Consider the following 23610-nt stretch of genomic DNA (forward strand, 5'->3'; position numbering starts at 1 on the left):
TATTATGTTGGCTGTCTGGTGTTGCAATTTTACACTTCACCGACTCCGACAACCAGTCTACTTGAGCCTGACTGTCCCAGATTTCACCTTATTTAGGTGATGTTCCAAAATCACTCAGCAGACAGGCGAAACAAAATACTCCGTACATACACCATACATACATCAGATTTGAGAGGAATAACGCATTTTACGGAGAAAAATATATAAATAAAAATATTATAATTGTGGCCTATATTTTAATATGCAACATATTCAGGCCATTTTTCTCTTTAGTCTTTCAGCCCTTTAGATAATAGTTTCTCCGATTTCTCAGTGCATGCATAATCTGATACCAGTTTGCTACGTTGACAGGCGTTAAAGAACGTGTTTCATAGTAGCAGCTTTAGATGGGGAGCGGTTAACTGCACTTTCCCCCGTTAACTTATCATGCAATTTTACATCTAATACATGAATGACGACATATTAAATGAAACAACCAGACTAGCAAAATTGTATAGTATTAATAACGAGAAAAAAATAGTTCATATAACTTTGTTAAATACCTGAGTTTGCGATTCGTATAAGGTTTGAATTGGCTATATCAAGTAATGTTGCCGCACAGCTGATAAACATGATTTAATGTAAAGAAAAATAAAATAGGCTAATAATAATATAAAATCATAAGATCAAAATGACCGTAAATACAGGTATCTTTTGGCTATTTAAATACACGAATATGCCGTTTTAAACATTTGAAAGCTCAAACAGTGGGATTTTACTCCATTCTCACGTTTTCACTTACCACAAAATAAATAAATCAAATGTAAAAGAGCAGAACTCTTTTCTGAGTTTTTTTCTTTTGGACAGGGAAATTGCAGGATTCTGACCTATAATGCATGATAAAACTTTCTTTGACATCATTTTCGAGTAAGCTGCTCAAGGGCTTGCCAGGTGAATTGTTAATGACTTTTTTCTTGAGAATGACAGGGATTAGCTTGGCTGTCTGTGACATCTGTGACGAACACTGACACAAAATGAGCATTGTCTTCAAAACTATTTTGTTATAGAGATAACAATGCATCTAATGCATGCTCATATGTAAAATATACTGCTTAAAATGTATATAATTATTGTTTGTTATTGTTTGACTGCGTGGATGTTTATTTATTTTTTTGTGAAAAACTTTCTATCGCGTGATCCTCGATTTTAGTCTTTACAAGTTAAAATGGTCGTTTGCGTTGCAGTGTAGGATTATAGGACTATTTTTCTACATATACATGGTGTATTGAACATATTGGATAATTTCTGCAATTCATATTTGTTTTGTATTAAACATTTTCACCAGCCTTCAGAAATGGTCAGAGGACAAGATAAATGATATAAGGTCAAGGCTACAATTTTGCTCTTTGAGGCTGCAATGTGTGGGGATTAATTAACTTGATTAATTAACAATTAAAAATGATAACTTCATTTTAATTTGTCAACATTAAAGTTCATCGTTATTTAGTAAATGGCGAGATTCTTATGAATTGCATGTTTAAAATCTTAATCTTGCTATATATATATATATATATATATATATATATATATATATATATATATATATATATATATATATATATATATATATATATATATATATATATATATGTACTGTACATGCAGCTTTGCATGAAACAGAAATGCAGTCAAGTACCTTCAAGAAACAAAATGTAAAGTTGACAGTGAACTGGCCATTATTTATGATGATTAAAATGAGTGGTTTTGACACACACACACACACACATGTTGTGTTTCCATGTTTTATGGGGACTTTCCATAGACATAATGGTTTTTATACTGTACAAACTTTATATTCTATCCCCTAAACCTAACACACACACACACACACACACACACACACACACACACACACACACACACACACACACACACACACACACACAAAACAGCATACTTGCAAGGAAAATAGAAATTCATAGGAGCTTGTGTTTTCTTCTATTTGTTTCACAAAATAAAAAAGTGATCGTTTTCTGTAATGTCCTTCAAAATGAAAAGATGAAATTTACAGGAGAGTGTCCCTTAGGCAAGCAGCATGAGTGGTTGGATTGACTCTTGTGCACCTTTGGACCTTGCATTATCCTGGCATGAGGTCTCTTTGGCAATAGCCAGACAATTTCTAAAAGCACTTGGTTGCCCATCCCCCGATAGCCTCTATACCTGTGCATGCCAGCCCCTCCTTTGCCATCCACTCTAAAGGGTGTATAATTACTTTTTGTTGATCAAGGAAATGAACATGAATAGATAACTATTTGGAAGTAATAACTTCAGGAAATAAAGCATTATCTGTGAATCTTCAGTAAAGCATTTGTCATGCATTGTTTAGAATTAATAAGCAACACTACATGTGCAGCCTTGGAATGTTTTGGAAATAAGTTGCTTTACTGAAACATCATATGATATCAAGGTGGGAATTTAACCTGATACACTCAGACCCCATTTTATCATTAACAAGATTTCAATTATGAAAGAAATTCAGTTATATATGACAACATATCATCTTGTTTTGATTTACAATGGTCAATGACTAGTTAAATCAGCTGAAACTTTTGTGTTGTAGCTTATGCCTACATAACTGTTTCCCTTTTTTAAGCCACCACACTACCAAACACTACTGCATGTGTTCTGTCAGCCCTACCAGCCGCCGACCCTTGTTTGCAGGTGTTGACACAACTCTGGCCAGGCAAAGAGATCTTCCTTCATGTCCTTTTCAGTAGCATTATGACAAGCCACTGTTTCATCACCACTCTCCAGATGACATGCATTTTGGTGCACTTGCATTGACCCCTTGCATCATAACATTAATTTGTTAGATCATGTTTCCTTAGGACTGACATCTTAAAGCCACTGCTTAAAGAGTCCACAGTGTCTCTACATTGTGTGGTGTTTGCCTGTGTGAGAAAGACCTATTTCATGCCATGTTCCTGATTGATTTGTACCCTGGTGTGATATAGAAAATAATTGGCAATCTTTAAAAAAAATAATTTAAAAAAATATATATATATCAGAGAATATTGTTGAAAGCATCTTGTAAATGGACACCAACTGCCAGTGATAGCCCATTTAACAATATGTCATTTATAATATATCACCATTTGTGTTGTGAAGCCTATATATTAAGTTTCCAATCAGTACTGTTTACATGAAATCATTTTGTTTGTGATATTTTTATGAATTGTATTTTAATATTATGGTATTTTCTGAGATGAAGTTGAGATAACTGTTTTCCTTCACTCCATTTATCTTTACAAACTGAACTTTTTGTTTGTTGTTATTGTGAACTTGTCAACATGACAGGCTAAACGTTTTAACGTTCAAATTATATGCGATGAAAACGAAACCTTGGCAGCAATACGAGATACACTGTTAAAAGTGGTAACCTGCTATTTTTACCTGAAGGATGTATTCCTACTTGATCTAACCCTTAAAAAGGCATATTATACTCGTTGGTGTAACCTAAGGTGGATTCAGTCATATGATTTTTTTTTTTTTTTTTTACTTATTTGTGTCATTATTTTTTAATTATTTTATTATTATTATTATTATTTATTTTTTAATTATTTTTTTATTAATTATTTTACAGCACTTCGGCTCAACATCAGTTGTTTTTTTAAATGTGCTTTGTAAATCAACTTAACTGACTAAGGGATTTGATGCGCAAAAACATCCCTTTTAATGTTGTGTGTGCAAGGCTTCAGTGCAAAAGAGAATGAGTGTTGCATAGAACGATTGAATACCCTGTCTCTTTTTAAGATACAAATGTCTTCGTAGCGTTCTTGTTTAAACATCTACATTAGCGTGCATGCGAATAGTTATTTAATGTGTTTCTCCTGTGTGGAAAGGACTTGGCTTTGGGAATTCATCCTCACCTGTTTGTTACCTCGCACTTGCTGTATGAATATAGATGAGTTCTCGTTATAATAACATATATCATCTTCTACGTAAAATGTTTTGTATAAGCCCCCATAACTCTTTTTGTAGGTAATAAAGTGTTACGTCTAAATTTCTCCTGTACAACAGTTAAGCGGTCTAGACTCATCCATTTGGTCTAAAACATAATCCCATTTCAGTGATGGTGTTTGAAACATAAGCACTTTTCAAAGACGCTGACTTAATGACGTTTAATTTTTATTATGTTTCTTTATGCTCCTTGCTGAAAATGGGCCAATGCTCAATGAAATTATAATTCCATTAGTCCTCCTGGTATTTTAATCTGGCAGTTTTAACACAAAAAAACTATTACTGGTTAGGAAGCAACTTTGCGTTCATGTTAAAAATAATGCAAGAGGAAAAAAAGCTCACACTGAAAGTCAGATAACGAGTCGAGTCACCCAGAAATGTTGTTGGGCGTTGACCTAAGCATTTTGAACAGAGGTCCAAGTATGCCCTCTCTCCTAAAATACATGAAGAAAAACAAATAAATTCATTATAAATGTATGATCAGTACGAACAAAGCTGTTTGAGATTATGAAAAACTTGTTGATCAAATTATAAGATAAATATTTAATTAGTCCAAAGTCTTGGACAAATGGTTAACATGATCCTGTTTTAAGTACTAGCCTACTCCGCCTAAAATTGTTTTGTAACGACTAAAAAATAATTAAGCTATACGTTCGTCTCTGTAAACCGACACGTCAAAAATATACCTCCACTTTTGTCTCTGAGTGAGGGCAATTTAGTCCACACACGAGGATCACATTTCGCTCCTAAATAAAAGACTAAAACTGTGGACACTTATTGGACTTGTCAGTATAACGTAAGATTATCATTTTTGGAGGCAAACTGAAGAGTGAAAGGTAGGCTACATAAATTTAAACGCAAACTTCACTAATCGTTGAGTTAAATGATGCTCTATTTGCCTTGATTTAACATTACAATAGGCTTGCAACACATCCAAAGTAGAGTTTGAAAGAACACATCCTGTTAAGAGTCACATTGAGCACCAATGCATATTCATCGTTTTTCCTGTAGGTGAATAAGAGTTCGCTGAAAAGGGTTAATTGACGTGCAAATGGTCTCTACATTTCACAGCAGTTGTATTGTTTAGTAAATTGCGAACTACCTGCCCAATTCACGTAGGCTATCCTATTCTGATTTAGAAATAACATTGTGGACTTGATCATTTGACTACGCAAGTGTTGTAGATTTTCGTTAGGCCTATAAAAAGTAGGCTATAAACTACAAACAATAAATATTATAACTATTTAAACTATTATTTACTAAAACTTTGCTACAACTTTTTACAGATAAAAACTATAGGCTACTGTATAATGTTGTGATTATAGAACATCCAACACAATTTATAGGCTACCGTCATTGGCTGCATTGACATTCGTGTCTGCATCTCATGGCTGGCATTATTGTGTTGATGTGTTTGTGTGAGGTGAATGGGCTATTTACGTGTTCATGTGTTTAAAAAGAAGAGTAGGAGCAAAGTGAATTGCATGTAACGGGTAATGAAACTAATAGCTCATGGCGAACTGTTATGATGATTACAGCACACCGTGCTCACTGTAATTTAGCTCCTGAGTTTATTAAGGTCACGCCCTCAGTTGCGTGACAAAAAGCGTTGGAACCTGCTAATGTCGGTTTATCATCTTAGACAGTGCCACCCGCTTAGCCAGCAGAGATTTAGTGTGGCGTCAGGAAGGACTTAAGAAAAGGTCCCGAATTAGTGGAACAGAACGCTCCACGTCCACGAACTCAAGAAAGTTTTTTTTAGTTAAATATGTCCAAAGAAGCATAACAAGTTTTGATAATGTTTCCGGATAACGAAATTTCTGATTAATTAACCCCCTTTCGCTCGCTTAAACTGCTACTCTTCAAACATATATCACGTGACTGCAGACGTGCTTTAAATAGGCTAGAAAAGCCGTAGAAAATACCCTGTGTTGGTTTCTGTATATTGCATTATTCGACGAACAAACAAACTGTTATAATATCTAGTATCATTTCTACTTGTTCGCGATCGTTTTAAACCATGAAACTAAAATAAAGTAACTCGAGTCGGTCCATTTGGTGAAGCTCAGCTGGTGTTTCAGCAAAACAGTCAGCGCCATATTGTGACGTCACTCTGTTTGTCAGGAAGGCTAGAGTGTAAAGCGAAATATGTGAGGCGTAAAAACCCGCGCTTGCGCAGAAAAATAGAAAAGATGCAGTTAAATGAATGCGTAAAACTGTTTATATTTGAAGATGGGGTGGGTTTGATATGAGGGTGGAGTCTATGGAGGTTGGGCTAAAATACTGCATATCATCCGAAGTCCCCAAAAATGATTGTTGCCTGGCATAAACTAAAATGTGAACTTAAATAAATAATTGTGAATAATGTATAATATATTTATATACACACATATATATACACACACACAGTATTATTGTCATTGTTAATGCTGGACTGCCTTGTGTGTATGTTTATAATATGTATTATATTATATCGCGTATTTTTTAAATCATTTAGATTTGTAATTGCATTAAACATTGGAAATAATAATAGATTTTGCGAAAACACGTTGGACAGGCTTAAAACCCCTCTTTTATGAATCACATTTTTGAATGGATGTCAGCCAAGGCAAGCCCAGCCTACATCATCGACAACGAGAGAATGGCGCTTCTCGGTAAAAAGTTTGTAAACTTGACAGCCTTCTTTCATGCTTACTCTCCAAGGTCCTCGGACAATCCTATATTAAAGACATCTGTATTGGCGCTACACAATCCTGAACTTTGTCGTCCCTTAAAGAAACAGGATGCTAAAATGGCGGCGTCTTTCAAGTTCAAGTGTGTTACTGCCTCCTACAATTGTAGAAGTGGGTAGGCTACAAGTCCACGTTTAGAAACAGAAATATAGCAAACTAACTGGAAAGAAGAACGGAGGTCTTCATTTGTAACATGTCAGGATTTGTTTAATTCCAGTCCAAAACTTCTGTTCACATTTTGTCATAAATAGTTTGTTGAACAAACAAACAAACAAACAATAACCCCTACTTCGAAAAAAGTACAAGATTTGACTACATTTCGAATAGGTAGGCTACGTTGAAGTGACATTGTTTGCCTCGAAAGTGGCACAGTGAAACAGTTAAACATTTGCTTTTCAGGAATATCTTGATGCATGACCCATTTCCTGGAGAAAATGTTACAAGATCACATACAAGCTCCACATGCACATGTGCACATGGTCTGTGATATCACGGTTGAAGATACATCGATAGTGGCTGACATAATCTTTCTTTTAACTTAATGTATAGAAAATAGTATATAAAACATATATTCATTAAATTATTTAAATAAACTTATTTATACATTACCGTTACTTACGAGGTACTGTATTTGTTTTAGTAGTGCTGGTGGTTTGAAATCACGTTCATAAGCACAATATATTTATATGCATAATTTAAAATTCTTAAAAAATATGCATTGCTGTAACTCTTGCTGTCATTGAACACACATTTTTTTCCTCCCCCAAAAACTGTTTTACTCTTAATACTATATTTCATCCACACAAACAGTTCCACATCTGTAAAAGTTATTAACATAAAACAAGCAAATGTGTAATCAACGTCTTCTATGTTAAACCACTTTACTCATAACAAACAACACGCTATATTCACAGAAGAACTATATTTAAAACAATGCAAACTGACAGACAAAAAGTTTTATTTTGTTGTGACAGATCATTGCTCCTCTTTGACACATTTAACACAGACTTGCATCCACAAAGACAGTTCTAGAACCATCAAGAAATGTAATACCATACTCATTTAAATGGTTCTACCTTAAACCCAAGAATATAATGTCTTTATCACTGTCACATGAGTTCAAAGTTCATGAATGCGATGCTATTGCTTGGTGTAGGCCTATCTGATCGAAATGTGACGTGTCGATAATGCACAGGGCTGGGTTTCCCCAAAATAATTATAAGCCGAAGTAGATAGAAAGCATTGGCGCCAATGGCTTGATCTACGTGTGCTACAATGCTTTTGAGAAACCCAGCCCTGGTCAGTAGACCTCTCAAATGTGGACCTAAGTGTTGCCTATAGAGATGTAGTGTAGGCTGTAATGCTAAGAGTAAAGAAAAAAATAAAAAAAAAAGACAAAATAAGTAATTTTGATAAGAACCAGAATCGTCTCGAAATTAGTCCTCATATGGCTGATTAATGAAAAAAAAAAACAATGCATACTTGAAACTATATATCATGTCCTGTCATAATATTAATATAATTAATACTTTACGACCCAGATAAGACACACATATTGCCTTAAAAAAGATACAATCGTATCGTGGGAACTTTAGAGATGACTAGTTATTGACTCAAAACTGTACAGTCTGGTTAGAAAACATTTCCATAAATATCATTTAAGATTCAGCTCTTTTACCGATTATTAAATTACAAATTGATAAATATGGCATCATGGATATGTATTTACATCGTTATTAACAAAGGCAACGTTATATTCAAAGGTAACAATCGTAACCTAATACCACATTTCTCCATCTGAAAACGGACTTGGACAACAGATTTGACTCCATCAAACAAGGAAATACATTCACGAGTAGGATATATACTTATTTATGATTCATTTATTTATGTTCAAGTTCAAGACAAAGACTTTGGCACGTTTCTTAAGACTCTCTGAAGTTTTAACAATCAATCAAAGGCGATGTGAGGATCACCTTAATATAAAACACCGTGAAATATTCTTTCTTTCCCATTATTTTAAATATTTGTTTTTCAGAAAATACATAAAAGGAAAAATAAAATAAGCATCTGAAATCTGAAAACTAAAGGAAACCATTTATCTTAGAAAGTGTTATTTTGTTATTTTATGCCTTGCTAGTTTTCTTCGAACTCGGAATAAAGTCAAATTTCGCATCCTGAGAATGGACGAGGCCTGTTGGCGAACTCTCTCATCTCTTCCGTTTCAATGCCATTTTGTACACCGTGGTGTAAATAGTTTTTTTTAAAGGTTACTTAAACCTTTGGTCCACATTGAGAGCCGGCTTGGAGCTTCAAACGTACCATTCATTAAAATTGGGTGGTAGTCCATCGCTGTGCGCTGGTGTATTGTGCACTGCAGTCGTGGGTGTTTTTGTCGGGTCTTCAGTGTTCGCGGACACCAGCACTGGTGGCGTGGACGACTCGTATCCAGAGCTCGCAGCCGGAGACGACTCTGAGCCTTGTGAGTCGTGTACCTAAAACGATAACGTTCATAGATATCTCATACAAGCAGGGCAAGTAACCTAAACAACACGTTCCCACACATGGTACTGATAACATTATGTCTGGGAATGATGTAGGTGTCGGATATCTGCGGTACATTTGTAAACCATAATAAAGAACGCGTTCAGGTCTGCAGTAAACACACTGAACCGTATACTCTGCATAATACACTACGTGCATCTCCAGGATTGTATTCTTAATTTGGATGTAGGCCTATCTGCGTAATCCAATTAGTGTTTTAAATGTAGAGACCATAAAATGTTTGCAAACTGTTGTCAGAAACTGTCCCTTACCTTCATGTGTTTCCTGAGAGAGCTGGGGTGTGTGTAGGACTTGTCACACACTTTGCAGACATATGGCTTGTCAGATGTGTGCACGTGCATGTGCTTTTTCCTGTCGCTGCTGTTTGCAAATCGCCTGTCGCAGCCGTCGAACTCGCATTTAAACGGCTTCTCACCTGCAAGTGAGAGCAAACACTGAGATTTCAGGAAAATGACTTGTTTCACTCACGCCAGATGGTTATCACGCTTTCCCAAGCGGCACAAAAGTGTGTATATTTATGTTTAAGTAGACAGACACGTCATGCATCTTCATGTAAATGTAATTGAAATTGCTGGACAATTTGCAGACACATTTCCTGTCTGCCAAGTGTTACCATATAGACTGTTCAACAGCTTGCTTTACATTACTGGCGAACCACAAAAGGGGTCAATCATTTAGGCACAAATCCAGCCATCAGACTAAATGCAATTTGTCCACTTCACACTTTTCCAAACTAATGTTTAGCATTTTATTCTTGTAGACTATTCACAGCATCTGCAATAAACACATCCCATGCTATTACTAACTTTAGGCCACAACTATCAGGAATAGCTTTACAAATGCAAGAGGACAGGCCATTCACAATTTCTCTGCCTAACCAGACATGCAGCCTTGCATGTTAATATTTCCATTTGCCATTCACAGAGTTGCAATGCATATATATATATATATATATATATATATATATATATATATATATATATATATATATATATATATATATATATATATATATATAGCTCAACTGTTATAGGAGGAAAAATAAACAAAACTAATTTCTTCTCAGTTCCTTAACAGGGGTCGTGCCAGCAAAATAAGTAAAGCTCTTTAAACACAGCCTACTACCTAGGCCTGTCAGTGGATTTCTTGTTCCAAAACTTAAATAAAGTGGTTGCGGCAAATTTCCTCAATTTAAACTGAATTAAATTCACTTCAGTAAATGTACTCACTTTAATGCATTTATTAAGGAGCAGTTAGTAATTCACACCTCCGGCGCATCATTTTTAAATGAATCTTTCCCCTAAAGTCTGGAATTAGCCAATAATAATATTAGCAAAGTAAAAAAAAAAAAAATCGAAGAATGGCTTACCCGTGTGAGTTCTTTTGTGAATTTTCAGATTTTCTGATCTTGCAAAAATTTTCCCACAACCAGGGAACGGACAAGGAAACGGTTTCTCTCCAGTGTGCACTCGGATGTGATTCACTAGTTTGTATTTGGCCTTAAAGGATTTCCCTTCTCTCGGGCAATCCTCCCAGAAGCAAATGTGGTTACTCTGCTCTGGGCCGCCAACATGTTCCATTGAAACATGTGTCACCATTTCATGCATTGTGCTGAAAGTTCTGTCACAAGTCTTTTTAGGTCTGTTCATCTGGTTCTCGTCTATCCACTTACAAGACATTTCTTGCTTAATTGGCTGCCGCATGTATCTGAAGAAGGCCCCCGGACCGTGATGTGTGGGCACGTTCATCCCCATATTCATATTGATGGGGTGGTTGTAGTTATGGAGCTGAGAGGTGCCGTACGGATCAGTACGCGGGCTCGCCACAGGTCGATACGGATCTGGACGGCCAAAAATGTCCCCCCGTAAACCCAGGTGCATTTGACTGTTTACAACATGTCCTCCTGGTGAAGTGTGGCTCACGCTCTGGTCGTGAAGTCCAGAAAACAACAGATGTCCCGGGTTGTCCGATATTCCAGGGGGCCCATGTAGACCCCCAGCAGAGGCGGCAAAGATTCCATGTTGAGCACACGGCGCTGCGGTCTCTCCGATGCCAGCGCCCCTGTTTCTGAAGAGAAAGTCCCTGGTTGAATTGAATGCTCCACCGGCGTAAGAACCAACTTGTCCTCCGTGATGGTGCCCGAGCGCAGCTGCGTATCCAGTAGCTTGCGGGGTGAAAGCTGATGCCTGGCTGGAGGCAATATCATGAGTAACGGGACTTATTTTGAAAGCTGCCGAGTGAGAGGAGTCTGCGAAGGGACTGAGCCCCAGTCCGGGGTCTCGATTTCCCAATTCATGGTGTCTCGGCGTTCCGAAGCCCCCTACTCCTAGTGTCGGGAACTGAGGAGCGCTATCAAGGAGCATAGTCATTGGACTCAATTGAGAAAAACAAGTGAAAAAGAAAATATAACAAACCCCAGGTTAGTGGAGTAAAGTGGGACGAACGGTACAATTTCACTTGAGCTCGAATAATAAAAAAAATCTAGACGTGAAAACTAAATATTATTCCCGGGTCTCTGTGAACGGGAGAAAAACTCCCGTAACTGGGATCCGTGAGAAAGAGGATCAAACTTCCCCCCCTTTCCAAACGAATGATGTCCTTGGACTGTTAGGTCAATCACTCACTCCTTGCACATAAATGAGCTCGGGAGGCAGCTCTACGCTGTCCAATGACAGCGCAGCTTTTTCTTGGTCACGTGACATGTACGAAGGGAGATAATTGGCTACGTGTTCGTTGATTGGCAAGGTTTAGTATTGAAAATGGCAGTTCGTTTTAGTGAGTAGATTTGATTGGTTGGTGTTAGCATTATTTGCAGGTAAAGCAACGGGACTTTATTTCGCTTCAGTAAGAAAGGCTTGTTTATTTCCCGTAGCCTACTTAGAATGTCAGCTTTCCCAAAGATGCATAAAGTTTCAGGAGTCTCACACAAAACACTTTGCCGAGCCTTAACAAATAGATAAAAAGTAAAGTACCTTGTGTTATTCAAAAATAATATATAATTAAGCTAAATAAATTCATATTTAGGCTAATAAAAATAAATAAATGTGCTTTATTGTAGGCCTACTATTAAACTAGATCTTAATTGTTTTCATTAAATTGTATAATAATATCCATCAATCCATCCATATTATAAAATTATGCATCGATCTGAAATTTTAGTTTAAAAAAAAACTATTTTTCATTTCTTGAAGCCGCTCGAAAGAATGTTGCCATCTGGAACGCACTGTAGAACCCAAGAAAAAGAGTGAATAAATATGGTAGTAATTATAGCCTACTTCCAGAGGATTGTGTTTTTTTTACGTCGCCAAAAGTTTTTGCTGTTGAGGAACTTTCACAGGGTTGCTGCTCGCTGCAGGACACATAAAATCTGATCAAGTTCAGAGACGCGTTGAGTGCTTCAAGCAGCGCTTTTTATACCAATCCATTTCACGATCCCTCTCCCCCTCAGCCTCTCCATGAAAGGAGTTTCCTTTTATATTATAGAGAATAAAACACAAAAATCTTTCAATCAGTCTCTCATTCTGCTCTAGTGCTCACTCTTTCCGTTTCAGCACAAATTCTACGAGAAAAGCATATTGTAATAGTTTAAAGGTGAGTGTTTCGTGATATGATTTTCAGTTGATAGCCTATTTTATAAAAGTGTCATATTGATCAGTTGCACGTTTAATTTCAATAATGTGGTCTTGGCATTAAAGACATAAAAATAACGTAGACATAAATAGCCTACATTATAAATTGTTTCAGCATATTCTCATTCACCACAGTTCATTTAATAAAAAAAAAAATATTTAGCAGTAAATGTTTAATGGATCATTGACTTGTTCATTAGAATAGCGCATGCATCTCTCTTTTGTCTCTCGAAAGCATTTTACAAAAAATGTATAATGCGTTTTTTATTCACGCCAGATTTAAAGGAGACTGCTAGCAATATAAAACGATATCAATTTATTCTTCTCATCTTTCTCTGCTCCTTCTCCCCCTCCTCTCTGCTCCCTCTTTCTCTTTTCCCTTGCTCACTTACTCCCTCTCTCTCTCTTACACGAGCACACGTGTATGCTGTACTGCCTGACAGATTTACGGCGATATTTTAAGGTTACATGGTCGAAAGGCAGTTACGTTTTCTTTACATTCCCCTCTAGATAGTTTTTCTCTTTAAATGTAGACGCGTTTAATATATTGTGTCGCATATTTTCACTTTGAAGGCGTGGCTTAAAACGAGAAGTTCTCAAGGAGGTTCCGTGCTTTCTCTATAAGAATAGTTCAATTAGTTCACTTAACTTCTTCACAGCACAAGAACTCTGATGGTACCGACCAAAGGGCAAATGAGGGCAAGGGACCTTTACTCAAGGGGGCTCAGACGCATATTTTAGGCTACATTGGACCGCGGCGAAGTGTCTCAAACTACATTAGGCTGTTGCTGTAAGGGCGAATATGATTACATGCAGTTTATGGTTATGGCTACCGGCCGATTATTCTTTAATCAAATAGCAATGTTTTGTCAGAATAATGCGATGGGCCTATATCTCCCGGCCACTTTTATTGCGTTAGGCATGCCTATATTATTATTATTAGTTAAGATTATAATTACATTTACACTGGTGCCATTGAACTAGCTCTTTGAAGATTAGTGTTGAACAGCTGAACAGTAGTCGTCGATGGTCGTAGTCGACATCATCGTTGTTCTGCTAGAGATTTTCTATTCGTTCAGTTTTAAATAAATTTCACATACTTGCGTCGTTTGCTGACCATAAACAAATATAAATTACTCTGATTATTTTTTTTTTTTAGCAGTTTGAGCATTCTTTACTAAATAAAACGATTTATTTTATAGGCTTTGTCCATACTATTTTGACATTAGCGTGGCTACTCAACGTTTTCTGTCTTTTTGCGTAACGTTTTCAAGTCTAAAGTATCAGTAGATCTGTTGAAGAGTGGGCCTGTTTATCTTAAACACTTAATCAGAATCGAGTAATGAGTTAACAGTGGCAGTTTCAATCAAAATAAATTCTAAATGAATTGTGTTAACTAGATTTAACCAAATAAATGACTGGAAATGTAATTTGCCTTGGTGTTACTAGAAATTAGAAAATTGAAACTGCCTTGCCGAGAAATTCTTCTTTTTTTGTCTTTCTATTTTCTCTCTCTCGGTTGGTCAGTTTTCTCTATTTTACATTTTGAACTGAACGATATTTAGCCATGAACTTGTAAAACCAAGCACCTTGGTTCACTACAATGAAGCAAACTCTTCTTTATTTATTAACCAAATAGTTACCAAATCTGTTTAAAATGCTATAATTTACCATATTTTACTTTTCTAATATATATATATATATATATATATATATATATATATATATATATATATATATATATATATATATATATATATATGTGTGTGTGTGTGTGTGTGTGTGTGTGTGTGTGTGTGTGTGTGTGTGTGTGCTTGTCAATATATGGCTTTATAACTGTCTTGATATCGAAATGTTTGATTGAAATAAAGATTAGGCTGTATTTAAGGTAATGTAAACATGGTATGGATTCGACATGGTATGCAAGGAAACAGAAAGAGAAAGCTGACATTTTAATGGACTTGCCAGCTATTTTTTAAATTATTTTTTAGCTTTTAGTATGATCAATATGACAATTGTAGCCTACATGTATAATTTGTAAAGAATTACATTTCACAATAGACGCGTTGCACATAATGTTACACAAAAAGCTCACCTCTTATCGTGTAATAACCGCTCTTACCTGTTATAAATGTCTGTCTGTCTGTCTGTCTGTCTGTCTATCTATCTATCTATCTATCTATCTATCTATCTATATATCTATTATCAGACCATTTATTTATGATCTGATTTGCAGATCTATTATCAAATTTATGGACATACATTAGAATAATAAACGATGCTTAGCATCTTTTGATGTTCAAGTTCTTTTAATTTTTCATATAATTTGAATAAAGATATTTTTTTATTACTTATTTATGACTGTTGTGAATAGGTACACTTACTGTATGTAACCTCTGTGTGGGAATATGTTGGTAAAAACCCAGGCTTGTGCCCACTCAAGTGTAGGGAGGCAGAAGAATATGCTTAAGTTCAGAATGTGGTGAAGCGAGCCACCAGATTGCTGGTATAGCCTAATCAAAGGTATTCAAAGTTCTTATTTGTTTTATGAATTACACTGCATTAATAACATTATGTGGTTATTTGAACACCATTCAAGTGGCTTGTATGACTTATAGCATTGAATTCTTGTATCCACATGATTTTTCATTCTTTTTCTAGTTAATAATTTGTGGTAAGACTGCACCACAAACCTGTTTACGTTTTTAACAGCATTATATTGACGTATGCACAATAATTCAGAACAATGGAATAACTTTTCATCTTCTCAACTTCACCAGATCAACTGGAGGTGGTATAGCCTGCATGTGTGAAACTTGAAATGTCTATTTTTAACCCTTGCATTTCAAATGTCCAATTAGATTCATGGATGAAGTCCAATTGAACTCAGAGATTGATTAAACCAATTTTTTTTTATCTATTGTGGCCAAAAGCTTTATTTATTTTTCATGCACTAGTTTTTATTCAATTACAGATTTTCAATAAAAAAAATATAAAAAAAATAATCCAATATCAATTCACCCCAAAGTATATTCCAAACAACAAGACATCTAATATTTAATTTGAATAATAATACTAATAATACAGCAATCAACACAGAAAAGGCTAGCTATATTTTAAAAGTTGAAAAAAATTTATTGACTTGCAAAAAAAGTAACGATCACCGAGTAAACTGGCATCACTGTCGAAAAGAAAATACTACGTGATTAACTGAATTGTATTATCTGAATTGTAATTTATATTTTTCCTAAATATTTTGTACAGAAATGTTTTCTTTTTGAACTTTGACTTGGCATTTAGTTATTGTGGTTAAAAAAAATTATCCAACATAGATAAAATCATATAGGTCTATTGGACAGAGTGATGTCTATGTTTAATAGAATAAATTGCGAATCATTTAGCAAAATACTTTTTGAGTTGCCTGAATGCTGAAAGTGTGGGCCGCAAAAGTACATTTTGTGTCCTTGCTTATTTAGCTGGTAAATTCTACTTTACATTTTTAATATTTGCAATTAAATTTGATTTAGAAATCACACTGTTGCTTTCCATTCATACTACAGTCATTTTAATAATGCGCAAATTCTCGGTGTAAATATAATTTAAACATTTCGATATTTTAGGAAAATCATAATGCACTCTGGCGCCTTTAAGTCACAGAACAACCAATATCTGGCAGTGCGTGTTCGGCACAAATCAAAGCATTTTCACTGATATATTTGAAAACGGAGTCGTGTGGTGAACGCCTGCGTGTCCCTTTTAAAACAAATCCAGTGACTGTCAATCATCGCGCATTCCAACCAATCCCAAAGCACCGTCTTTTAAAAGCAAGTTTGCCTGCTGTGCTTTTATATTGCAGTATGGCCTGGTTCGGAGCATTTTACTACCACTGTTATTGCCATAAATCAAGAGGGCAAAGTGAATGGCATGGGACTCACACCAATTTTAACGACCTTGGGTCCGATTCTGCGTCTGAGAGGTTTACAGGCAATAACTGCACATGCAGATGAAACAGCAGGGGAAATGGGGAAGAGGTTTGTACGTGAATCTTAAACGTTAAAGGTTGGTTGATTTGCCAAACTCTCAGCCAAGCTTGCAACAAAACATGACAAGCCTGTCGCGGTTTAGTGGCTGCCCTCTTTCTTGCGTCAACCCTGGGGATAGCAATACTGAACCCAGCGTGGTGCTGCCACCTTTGGCAGAGGAGCACATGTGGCACCCCACTGGCAATTCCTTAAAACTCTGCCCCTCGCAACATTTTCGAGACAACCACGAGACGAGGGCCAGTGCATATGTTGACCAACCGGTTACACATTTTACAGACACTGGATACACCAGTCACCGCTTGGAACCCAGTCCTAGAGGCATTCTCATTGGGACCAACCTGTCAGGAACAGGCATGCCACCAGTAACTGATCAGCTGGCACCGATACCTAACCAACATGGCACTGTTGGAAGGTACCGTGACCTCCACGGCTATAGGGATGGCAGGAGCCACGCATTCTTCACCACGTTTCAAGAGCAGGCCCATGGCTCTACAGACGCAACTCGAGATCTCAGCAGCCAAATGATGTTGGGTCTTCCAGGAGATATTCTCTCAAGAACACACCCATACGGCCAATCGCTCAATGGCCCATGCAGGGCCAACAGCCAGCAACTCGTCACCCAGTTTTTGGAGTTCTATAAGCCTCTGAGTAATATGCCGCGAGGAGGGTGTGATGCCTTCCTCAGGTGCTCCAGGCAGAACCCAAAGCACGAGCATGTCTGCAAGTGGAGTGACGGCCAAGAAGGCACTGGCAAACCGCCCTGCGCTAGGAGTTTCGGGACCATGTATGAACTGGTCACCCATGTGGCGGTTGAGCATGTCGGTGGACTGGAGCACTCTGACTACGTTTGTCACTGGGAGAATTGCCCAAGAGGCAGAAAGCCTTTCAAAGCCAAATACAAGCTCGTCAACCACGTCAGAGTCCACACTGGAGAAAAGCCCTTTCCCTGTCCTTTTCACGGATGTGAAAAAGTTTTTGCCAGATCCGAAAACCTCAAGATACATAAGAGAACGCACACAGGTTAGTTGTATTTATAATGATTAATAATAATAATAATAAAACGACATGCTTGAAAATTGTTTCTAAATCTTTTCGGAGTCTTCTGCTTAACATTTTCCCTACATAAATAAATGTATTGAAGGACAGAATTTGTTAAATCGAACTCTTGTATTATCTGTTTCCACTTCAACGCTATAGCCTAAATACGATAAGGATTTACTTATTTATTTTCTGCTTTACTAATTGATACACATCTTTGATCCACTTCCAAAATCTTTCAGCATAAGCATCAATGAAGATGCTTTAAAAAATGTCCTCAAGTCTATATGAAACTTTCATTTGCGAGGTGATTCAAGCTTTTAATAATGTCAATTATATTGTTAACCAGCTTTTGGTATTCATATTTGTGTGATGATTGTTGAGTTAGTTTAAAGCGTTGTGTCCAAGCGTTTGTGCTTGATAAAAAAGTCCAGTTGTTTGGATGCCTCTCATTCTGCAATGAAAATAAATAAATAAATTCCGGGGCACCGGAGACCTATGACGTAGCGTTTACGCAAGGCGCTGCTGAATTCTCTGTGAGAATTCTTGGGCGACGCACTGCAAGCTTAGAATCAACTAAGGAGACTGACGTCACGTGAATCCTTAATATAGTCTGATTGATGTTACATTTGCATATTTTATACACTGTACAGCGTTCGTAGGCTGCGGCTTCGACATATCTTTTGGTTTAACAATTAGAGGGAAAAGCAATTTAGATTTATAATTTAGTAAAAATAAGGCAGTTTTAATCAGAAATTAAAAATAATTCACTGATACAATTCCATAAATTTACAACAAAGCCAACTGTTGCCAATTACATTTTAACTATTTGTTTTATTTAAACTCAGTTAAAAGAATTACGTTTGATGAGTGGGTTGAAGCTAGTCGGGTCTGTGAATCAATATATTTGGATATTTCCCACACGAAAATATGGAAAATATTGACTCCGAAAAATATCCTCAGGATTAAAAAATAAAATAAAAACAAAATAAAAATAAAGGGAATAAATAGCGGTATATATGTATTTGCCTGCATCATTGGGTGAACAATGTTATCTTAACTAAAGTTCTATCTTCGCCTGATACCCTGTTGAATGTGTGGAACAGCACAATGTTTGGTAGGCTATAAACATCCTGCATAACACATTTATTGCCACCACAGTCAAAACTGATGAGCCATGGTTGACTGTACATTCTTCTCGTAACTCGCGTTTCCCCCCTCCTCTGCCCGTTTAGGTGAAAAACCGTTTAAATGCGATTTCGAGGGCTGCAATCGGAGATTTGCAAACAGCAGTGACCGGAAGAAGCATTCTCATGTTCACTCCAGCGATAAACCCTACACGTGCAAGGTCAGAGGCTGTGAAAAATGTTACACGCATCCCAGCTCCCTGCGCAAACACATGAAACTCCATTGCAAGGCCTACAGCGCCAAAATCGACGAAGACGACGAGCACCTTGCAGAGGCCAGGTCTCCTGAGGTGGTAGAACAGCAAGACACATCCGCCTCCACCGCAGTGACGCGAACGATGACTGCCTCCTCCCAAGAGACTCTGTCCCTTGAGACACGAAACGAGTCAACTTTTAGGTCACGTTTCCATCACACGTTTGACAACAGTTTGGACTATACAGGGCATAGACCGCAGTCACTTTTGGACCCTCTGTTGCTACAGCGGGGCAGTTGTAGACCTGAGTCTGTACAATACCCATGTAACCAACCAAGCCACACGTTCCCACCCAGCCATAGAACTTTTGCGTCAAATTCACCTTTCCAAAAAAGTCTTGTAAATGGCTGGTACACATGTCACAGCGCCGTGGACACATTTTCACCTAAATACTGTAACAGTGACTTATAATGTCTGTAATTTGAAACAGAAGAAAGTGGTGAATTCAGGTTTATACTCAGCGCTTAAAGCATTTACAAGTGACAGAGTGGAGGAGTTCCTCCTCGTGTAAAATTGCTCTACAGGCTGACTAAATTTGTTAACGTGAGCTTTCTCTGTTGAATGCATTGTGCTCTTGTAAAATGGAATTAAACTGTAAATAGCTTGCTCTGCCTTGCCCTGCAGTGGGCCAGAATAGGCTACAGATAAAAATATAGATAAGCTCCCAAAAATATTCTTCTTAAATCCAATATAAAAACATCTATAAGATACCTAGAGAATAAACAGCTAGGTCAAAATAATAGAATTACAATTTATTTTGAGGTGTGTAGTGATTAGAGGCAGGGCCTTCGAGTCATTTAGAGGAACACCCTGGACATGTGGGGTGAAATGTGGTTCATATATATATATATATATATATATATATATATATATATATATATATATATATTAGTTCGAGGATTTTCAGAGTAGCTAAAGAATATTGTATGCCTTTATGTATGCCTATGTGAATGTATGGTGAAACAGTCGACTTGACCTTTAACAGTTTATTTACTTTAAGATTTTTATCACAATTGCTTTTCGTTTTATGGGTGTATTTAATAACTTATGAGACTTATGTGGCGGTTATATTGCCTACAGACAGTCCTGAAAATTGAATCGTTTAATTGAAATTCTACTGTGTATACTGTACAATTAATTATGTATTCGAAGTTTCATTAAAGTGTCCCGATGCTCTTTGATCAAGCATGTGTTATTAAACTCTATGCATTCTCCAAAAAAAAAAAAATGAGTCCAATACAAAGCGTTTGGAATGTATTTACATATATGTAGCTATGTCATGGATAGGCTACCAGACGACGTCTTCAGATGTTTCTTTGAATGAATTTCACGCAATACATTTTTAATCACTTTCTAACATGTGTGCATTGTGTGTGTGTATATATATATATATATATATATATATATATATATATATATATATATATATATATATACATACACACACATTCTTTTGAGCGAGTCTTGTCATCGTGGTTTAATATGCTCTAAGATGCTACATTAGACAGGAACACATGTTAGAGCGAGGATTTATGGGATTTCTGACCGCATACGCTTTGAAAGGCTAATGTCTTTTAATATTAAAAAACGTTATTATAAATGCCTGTGATGGACTGGCGACCTGTCCAGGGTGTCCCCCGCCTTTCGCCCAATGTTAGCTGGGATAGGCTCCAGCCCCCCGCGACCCTGTACACAGGATAAGCGGTTGACGATGGATGGATGGATGGTTATTATAAATGGTTTATCTATGGTTTACAGTGAATAAATTATCTGGGTGGGTTCATTTCTGAAATATCAGCAAAACAAGTTTAAACTTGGTTTAATGAGCCTGTATGATTATGTAACAGGTTGATGAATACACATCCTCACACGTTTAACACACTTCTAAAGCCTAAGAAACTACCACAAGACATGCAATAACCCACATATATGTATATATATATATATATATATATATATATATATATAAGCTTAAACTTTAATTTATGAACAAATTATGTAGGTAATGTGGTTCTACGGCTGATGTTGCATCACCTCTAATAAACTCCAACAGGTTCCAAAGGTATTGCAATTTTCTCGTTAGTTTAACCTGGCGTGTCTGGGTATATGTAATTGCTATCTTGCACCATTCTTTTGAGCGAGTCTTGTCATGGTGGTTTAATATCCACTAAGATGCTACATTTGACAGAAACTCATTTTAGAGAGAGGATTTATGGCATTTTTGACCGCACTCCGCATTGAAAGGCCCGCGTGCCCCAACTGTCCACACAACCCGTTCTCCTTCCCCAATCGTCCAATTCTGACGCTTGCGCAGAAGCCGTCCGAGTCTGCATGATGACGCCAAAGGTGCCCCTTGGCGTCCTCATGTTGACGCGGTGAGAAACCCCGTTGTTTTTAACGAGAAAACTTAGTCGTCAGTTATCAGTCTTAGAATATTATTTTATGTGTTTAACCTGAATGTTTTATTATACTTATAATTATAGTAGTGTGATATTACATTATACGATCATATATCATATTTAGATCCCCAAAACCAACCCCATTTCTAAACCTACACTGTAAAAAGTTTGCTGTAAGTTTTACAGTAACTTACTGGCAGATGGATGCCAGTAAGTTACTGTAAAATTATTTACAGTATGATTATTGTATTTACATTTACAGTAATATTACTGTATTTTCACTACTGTAAATGGATGTACAGTACAGAAGAATTACTGTAGAATTACAGTAATGACCATATATTTTTCCATAATCCTTTGCTAATTACAGTAATGTACTGTATACACATTTTACAGTATTTTGCTGTATGTATTACAGTAAAATACCATTCAAATTACAAAAATCAGTTACAGTGTAACCAATAATCAACAATATAAAACATGAAAGAGACCATTTGATATACATCATTTGATATGCATGACACTATTTATAGATATTTTTAAGTACCCAACAGCACATTTATGCCTAAATCTAACCAGTTCTCAACAATAGAAAAGACGTAGGGGCCTAACAAGCAGATAAAGTACAGTTATGATCATTTATTAAACAAATTTGCACTATAATAATATTCCAAACCATACAATGGTATGTGTTATTAGAGTGAAACTGTTTTAATCGGTAAAATATACCCCCTTCCTGAAGCCATCCTGATCCTGCATCATCCTGATTCTACCCGCACGTCACATAAAAAAATACATGTACTTCCAAACATGAGGTCATTGTAATCGGTCACAAGACACGCGAGAGCCAATGTCATAATCGGCGAGTCTCTGACGTCAAACCCGTGTCATAGACGAAATTTCTCTGACGTCACACCGCAGGAAACTCCGCTTCCGGGTTCTTTCGAGCAGCAGTTTTCAAATAGGCTGCGCTACAGTTTTAATAATCTTTTAAGCTTTTTAGAATGTAATAGGCTAATGTCTTTTAATGTTATTAAAAGTTATTATAAATGGTTTATCTATGGTTTACAGTGAAGAAATTATTTGGGTGAAATATCAGCAAAACAAGTTTAAACTTGGTTCAATGAGGCTGTATGATTATGTAGAACATGTAACAGGTTGATGAATACACATCCTTGCACGTTTAACACACTTCTAAAAGAAATTGATAGCCTATATAGCCTACAAATAAAACTACCACTAGACATGCAATAAATAATAATATTTCTACTTCAGTATGATCATATTCCACAACAAAACTTAGTAACAGCTGTTTTCGTTTGAACAATAGTATATATGGCATTCAAAATAAATGCTGACATCATTTTTGCTGTTTGGCATTATTTTTATTCACTTATCCTTTCACAAACAGTAGTCCAAGTGCTGTGGTGGACTACTATATAGTGGTCTTGATTATAAAAGATAATTGTTAGATCATTTTTGACCTCAGTTACATATTTTTTCTTCTATAAAATTGTTGCACATTACAAGAAACATTTAGCTAAAATTCTGATTTCAGTGAAAGCGGTAATTTGATAAATCTTACAAATATTTCCTAGCTCATACTGTTTATTTTTTCCACAAATAATCCTATGGTCCTAATCCTAATCCTAAAAGAATAAATAGTAAATGAAGACTGATACTACTGGAGACTTCCTTGGCCACACACATTATAGCATACTAATCTTCTCCGAAGTCCTGTAATGGTGCAGCGCTTGAGAAGTT

At 36.4% G+C, this 23610-nt stretch overlaps 2 protein-coding genes and 1 long non-coding RNA gene across 3 annotated transcripts in view; 2 read left to right on the plus strand and 1 right to left on the minus strand.

The window, feature by feature from the left end:
* LOC127663125 (uncharacterized) overlaps window positions 1–23610 on the plus strand; it is a 97148-nt gene that overhangs the window by 42000 nt on the left and 31538 nt on the right. The window lies entirely within an intron of this gene.
* On the minus strand, window positions 6933–11886 carry LOC127663109 (zinc finger protein ZIC 3-like). Its single transcript, XM_052154560.1, has 3 exons — window positions 10666–11886; window positions 9548–9711; window positions 6933–9226 (listed from the first exon to the last, which is right to left on the minus strand). Exons 1-3 carry the CDS (start codon window positions 11663–11665, stop codon window positions 9044–9046), a joined length of 1347 nt encoding a protein of 448 aa, XP_052010520.1. The 5' UTR covers window positions 11666–11886; the 3' UTR covers window positions 6933–9043.
* On the plus strand, window positions 17028–20129 carry LOC127663108 (zinc finger protein ZIC 4-like). Its single transcript, XM_052154559.1, has 2 exons — window positions 17028–17988; window positions 19242–20129. The coding sequence occupies exons 1-2, from the start codon at window positions 17028–17030 to the stop codon at window positions 19856–19858; spliced, it is 1578 nt and encodes a 525-aa protein (XP_052010519.1). The 3' UTR covers window positions 19859–20129.

Source organism: Xyrauchen texanus, chromosome 23 (assembly GCF_025860055.1).
Source record: "Xyrauchen texanus isolate HMW12.3.18 chromosome 23, RBS_HiC_50CHRs, whole genome shotgun sequence".
NCBI classification, from domain to species: Eukaryota; Metazoa; Chordata; class Actinopteri; order Cypriniformes; family Catostomidae; genus Xyrauchen; species Xyrauchen texanus.